Source organism: Castanea sativa, chromosome 2 (genome assembly GCF_040712315.1).
Source record: "Castanea sativa cultivar Marrone di Chiusa Pesio chromosome 2, ASM4071231v1".
Classification (NCBI taxonomy): Eukaryota; Viridiplantae; Streptophyta; class Magnoliopsida; order Fagales; family Fagaceae; genus Castanea; species Castanea sativa.
In genome coordinates this window covers 8,217,121-8,222,178 of record NC_134014.1, presented here as the reverse complement: position 1 = coordinate 8,222,178, position 5,058 = coordinate 8,217,121, and the positions used below count along the sequence as shown (strand labels likewise).

Below are 5,058 nucleotides of genomic sequence, written 5' to 3'. Positions count from 1 at the left end.
AACTAGAATGACGCGTGTCCGCTCCTTAACTAAAGTCAGCTCCTTTGCCCACTTCTTAAACAAAAACTTTCCGGACCGAACTTTCCGTGTACTCCTCTGTCTTCTAAAAATCGGATTCGCTGCTTCCCCATCTTCAACTACCTTTTGCACCCTTCACGTGTCACAATACCATTCGCTGCTTGCTCCTCCCCATCTTCATTGCATTGCATTGCATTGCACCACACCGTACCCTCAAAAATAAAAATACAAAAGCAAAAACTGAATGATTTCTCATTCTCAAGCCATGAAGCAATCGGTGTGTAATCAGAGCTCGCTCCCAGACGATATTGCCTTCAAAATTGCTTCACTGCTTCAGGTTCATTTTTCAACTCTTATATTATTTTTCTTTTCGAATTTTGAAAATAAATTTTTTTTTTTAATTGAATTGAAGGTATCGGATGTTTGTGCCTTGGGTAGTTGCTGTCGGTTATGGAGGGAGTTGTGGGGTTCTGATTCCATATGGGAGTTTCTCGCAAAGGAAAGATGGCCTTCTATCACACTATTCCATGCCTCTTCTTCTTCCAATGTCATCAGTGCCCCTATCTCCAAGGTTTTCTCTACCTCAATTGTCCATGTTCCAATTTTAGTTTCTGGGTTTATTTATTTATTTATTATTATTCGATAATGACAATATTTCTGTCCCACTTTAATAATTTAATCACAATTGATATATATTTTTTATCAATTGTCGCAACAGCTTAAGCTATTAAGAATGATCAAATTTAATCATTTAACCATAATTTTAACACATGGAACAAGTTTGGTTCATTAAGGGTCAAGTTGTTAAAATCATAACCATTTTATGATAAACTAGCCTCACGCGAGTTGCGTGTGCTCACAGGCTCGTCTATTTTTTTTGTTCCTAAAGAACAAAACTTTTCATTCATCATTTAACCATAATTCTAAAACATGAGACAAGTTTAATTCCTTAATGGTGGAGTTGTTATAATCATAACCATTTTATGATAAATAAGTCTAGACTGTAGACAGAACTTTTTCACAAAATTGTTTAGGCAAGTTGTGGGTTAATTGACAATTACTAAGAATTTTTCACTTGGAATTTAAGTGATAGTCCGGTTGTAATGGCATCATTTGGGGTGCACATGGTTCTGGTTCGAACCTCACCTCTCCCTCCCCCACTATGTATCTAAAAAAAAAAAAAGAACTTGCCACTTTAGTTATGAAAAAGATTATATATGTCGAATCACTCCATATTTAAACAAGCATTAAGTGGTATTATTTTTCCTTCTAGATGTTGATGACATGACAAATTCTGAACCGTTTAGACTTTTAAGATCTTAATGGTGGAGTTACCCTAGAATCTTTAGAAAATCCTAATTTGTTTATTAACTTGTGGTTTAAAATGTGATACTTTACCAAAAGTATATTTACTTTTTAGCGTTTGTGATTTCATTCTAAATGATACCTCATCCTTGGTTTTTTTTTTTTGGGGGGGGGGGAGGGGGGGTTGAAACAAAATCATATGATCTAATCATTAAAGCCTTCTGATCATGATCAAGCTCTCTCATGCTTTTATGTTGGTTCTTGGGTAGTTTGAATAATGTCATACTAAATTGCTCTCTCTTTGTTTTTTTTTTTTCTTGATTCTTGCTGCATCTCCTTCGTACTTCCTATGTACATGGGTTGCACCCCTTTGTGCTCTTAATATATATGTTTACTTATCCAAAAAGATGTAAAATTGCTGAAGGGATGGAAGGATTTTTACATAAAGAGGCACAAAGAGGTGGCAGGGAATGCTACTGCTGTTGCCAAGTTTGTGGAACTATGCTCACAGACTGAATCACTTGAGGTTGGAGACCATCTGAAAGCAATTGAAGACTTGTCAACCACACAGCTTGGTTTTAAGGATGTCCAAATGTTCCTGTTCAAACCTAAGTGCAATGTGCTGCTTAACTTGGTTGGCTTGCATTACTGCATACATTGGCTTGGAGTGCCGGTATTTACTCTTTGGCCTTTCCATTGTTCTGGATTGTTTAATTTCTATGTAATACTAATATGTTTATTTTCAGATATTCGAACACCTGGTAATGTAAAGGGAACTAAGGTTATTTAACTTTATAAAGATATTTGGGTTCAAAATTAAATCCAAGTAGCCACCACTGTTTGACTAATGCTATGTCTGGTAGGAACTAGAGTGAGAAAATACAGACTTGCCTTAACAACTTATGAGAATTTAATTATTTTCATGCTAGGTGGTTGGGTGTTTCAATGAAATACTGGGATAATATGTTGGGTATTACAAGTTGTGTGTTAGGATTATTTCACATTTCATGAGAAACCCTCCTCTTATGGTTTTGATTGCATTGGCAACATAAAATGTATACCAGATAATCAGGTAATATGGCTAAAAGAAAAAGGCATGCAAGGTTTTTTACCTCTGGTTTCAATATAATTCAAAATTTTTAACTGATTTTGATTACTAGGCTTGTAATGTGCTTAAGAACAAACTGCAAAAACCAAATCTTGAAGATTTAATTTTGAATACGGACCAAGCTTAACTCCAAAGTACAAAATCCATTTTAGTTATGGGCTCAAGCCCCTTTTAGTATATATAATGCTAAGAACTAATGAACCAAAAGATGCCAAGCTGGTCAGTTGCTTATCAAACTTGATGTACATGCTTGTGGCACATGCATTTCTATTTATATTCCTGCTTCAATCCTTGAGTATTATTCTGGTTATGTGATTCACACTTGCTAGCTTTAGCTTTGGATGGCCCAGATCCTGATTTTGATTTTGGTATGTTAAAACTCATAATTGATAGGGCGAGTATGTCATCAAAGCACTTCAAAGTTGCAAGATTTCTGAGCGCCAAGTGTGTGTCAAATGGTGGAAGCTTGGCCGATGGTTTTATGGCTTTCGTATGCGGGATGAATCTCATTCTCGTTGGGTCTCTCTGGCAGATCTTGCAATGGCCAAAGAACCAGAGGTTCTTGTAGTGCTTCAGCGAGGAGCTATTCATGAGGTTTTAAGGGTTCAGATATCTATTGCTAATCCGACATGCACTCCCTGGTCTTGCCAAAGTACACAAACACAGAATTAGACAATGCAGCAATAAGCAGTTTCTTGTAAAGATTATTTCAGAGTAATCCTTGTGGTAATGGCAATATGGCATTAATGTATTTTGACTTCAAAAAAAATTTGTACCTGTGTATAAAGCACCCAATTCTGGGTAGGGATTTATGTAATTTGCTGTTTATGTATATCATCATACTCGTAAGTATATATATGATGTTCCCAATGTATGATTTGTTTGGACTAATGTGATTCTTAGTATTTGTATATCAGTGGGGCTAGCTTTTGTTCTAATGTTGGATAATCTCCTGTCATTGGTGAAGGTTTTTTTCTTGTTTCACCTATAAACCATAGCTTGAAGATAGCAACAAGACTTGCTGATTTTTGGTGATTGGACGCTCATCTTATAAAATCTATGGAAAATAAAGTAGGAAAAAAATTTAGTTAAAATTTGCCATCTTTCTTGAGATCTTTGGATGAGCATTGAGCCCAAGACGGCCTACGACTCCGATATTGGTTTTAGCCACACCATTCTAATTTGCAGATTGCTCTCTTAGCTTAACAACAATTAGTCATTTTGTAAGCCACAAAGAATTTTAGCAATCCAATGCATTGAACTAATTCGTAAACCACAACGGTCAGACCCACAGGCAATAATCAATTCAGTGCATCGGTAAAGAAAGTAGACTAATGATCTTAAATGCAAGCCCATGTGTCAATGCAGAGAAGCTAAACCACTTAAATGATTATAAAAACTGAAAAATGCTACCAGCTAGAATAGATTATATAGGGACATTTTAAACACACAGCACACACAAAATTTACAAGGAACTCACCCCTAACCTTTATTACTTAATCTCAAGTACAAAGTAAACCCTTTTACAAGCCTAGAAAATTACACAGAATTTTTCCAAGGCCAAAATACTCTCTGTTGTTGACACCCGCAACAGCCTTAGGGTTAAATACACAGAATTAACTGCTATGGCAGTTACTACCTAGTAACAACCTGGGTCCTGGACTATCTGCCACTTGTGTTCTAACTTAGGACACCTTCAATTGATACTGTCTTCGCCTGCTCTTCACATTTCCAGCCCTTACACAGCAAATTTGAACATCAAGAAAGCTAGAAATTGTCTGGTAACTGCTTAATAACTACCACTACACATGCTGCACATGCACAACTCATGCCTTAGCAGACCATGAGGCCTCTGCTCATCCTTCAGCAGCCCACACAACATGTTCCCACACATTTTAGGGAGGCTTGGCTCATGCTCAAGGCCTCCCATCAGCACTACAGTCCACACAGCATGCCCACATACAGCACAGAAAGTAACTGTCATCAGCCCACTAGCACTTGTCCATGCATTCAACCAGCCCCATCTAGCCCAATGCCTTGCACACAACATTTAATCATCATAGCAGCCCAACCCTGCCTTGCACTCAAGCTGCCAAGCCCACACGCAAGAAACCAACAACTAAGCCACCAATGCCATGCACTACCACATAGGGTCAGCACCACTTGTTGCTACCCATCATCAAAATATTAAAATATTTACTGCTTATACAAATATGCACTATTAAAAAAGATTTTATTTTTTGGTGAGATAAAATACATTTTTCCCCCTTTGTAAGAGGATGGGAATGCATGCATTATAAATTACTAACTGTTATTGGTTTATTGCCACCAAGATGGATCATGTATTGATAAATTACTAACTTTTATTGCCACCAAGATGGGTCCTGATCTGGTTGGCTAGCTATTAGAAAAGCAGTTCGAATTGCATCATGACACTAGACCATCAAATGGTAACTTGGAGATGCGTTAAAATCTGTCTAGACTGTTTTGCGACTTGGAGAATAGGTTACTTTAAATCTGTCTAAACTGTTTTGCAACTTGGAGATGCCTTAAAAGCAAAACAGTTTTGATGCCCAAAGGGAAACAATGATTTCAGGCCATGATCTATTCTATAGCCACTTCAAATC

At 37.0% G+C, this 5,058-nt stretch overlaps 1 protein-coding gene across 2 annotated transcripts; it reads left to right on the top strand.

The window, feature by feature from the left end:
- Positions 1-202: 202 nt before the first annotated feature.
- On the top strand, positions 203-3,322 carry LOC142623480 (uncharacterized). 2 transcript variants are annotated; one of them, XM_075796907.1, is made up of 4 exons: positions 203-355; positions 431-589; positions 1,731-1,996; positions 2,825-3,322. In XM_075796907.1, the coding sequence occupies exons 2-4, from the start codon at positions 499-501 to the stop codon at positions 3,101-3,103; spliced, it is 636 nt and encodes a 211-aa protein (XP_075653022.1). In that variant the 5' UTR covers positions 203-355; positions 431-498; the 3' UTR covers positions 3,104-3,322. The 2 variants fall into 2 exon arrangements, with proteins under 2 accessions (XP_075653022.1, XP_075653021.1); XM_075796906.1 differs by having other exon boundaries at positions 269-355; positions 1,748-1,996.
- Positions 3,323-5,058: the final 1,736 nt, after the last annotated feature.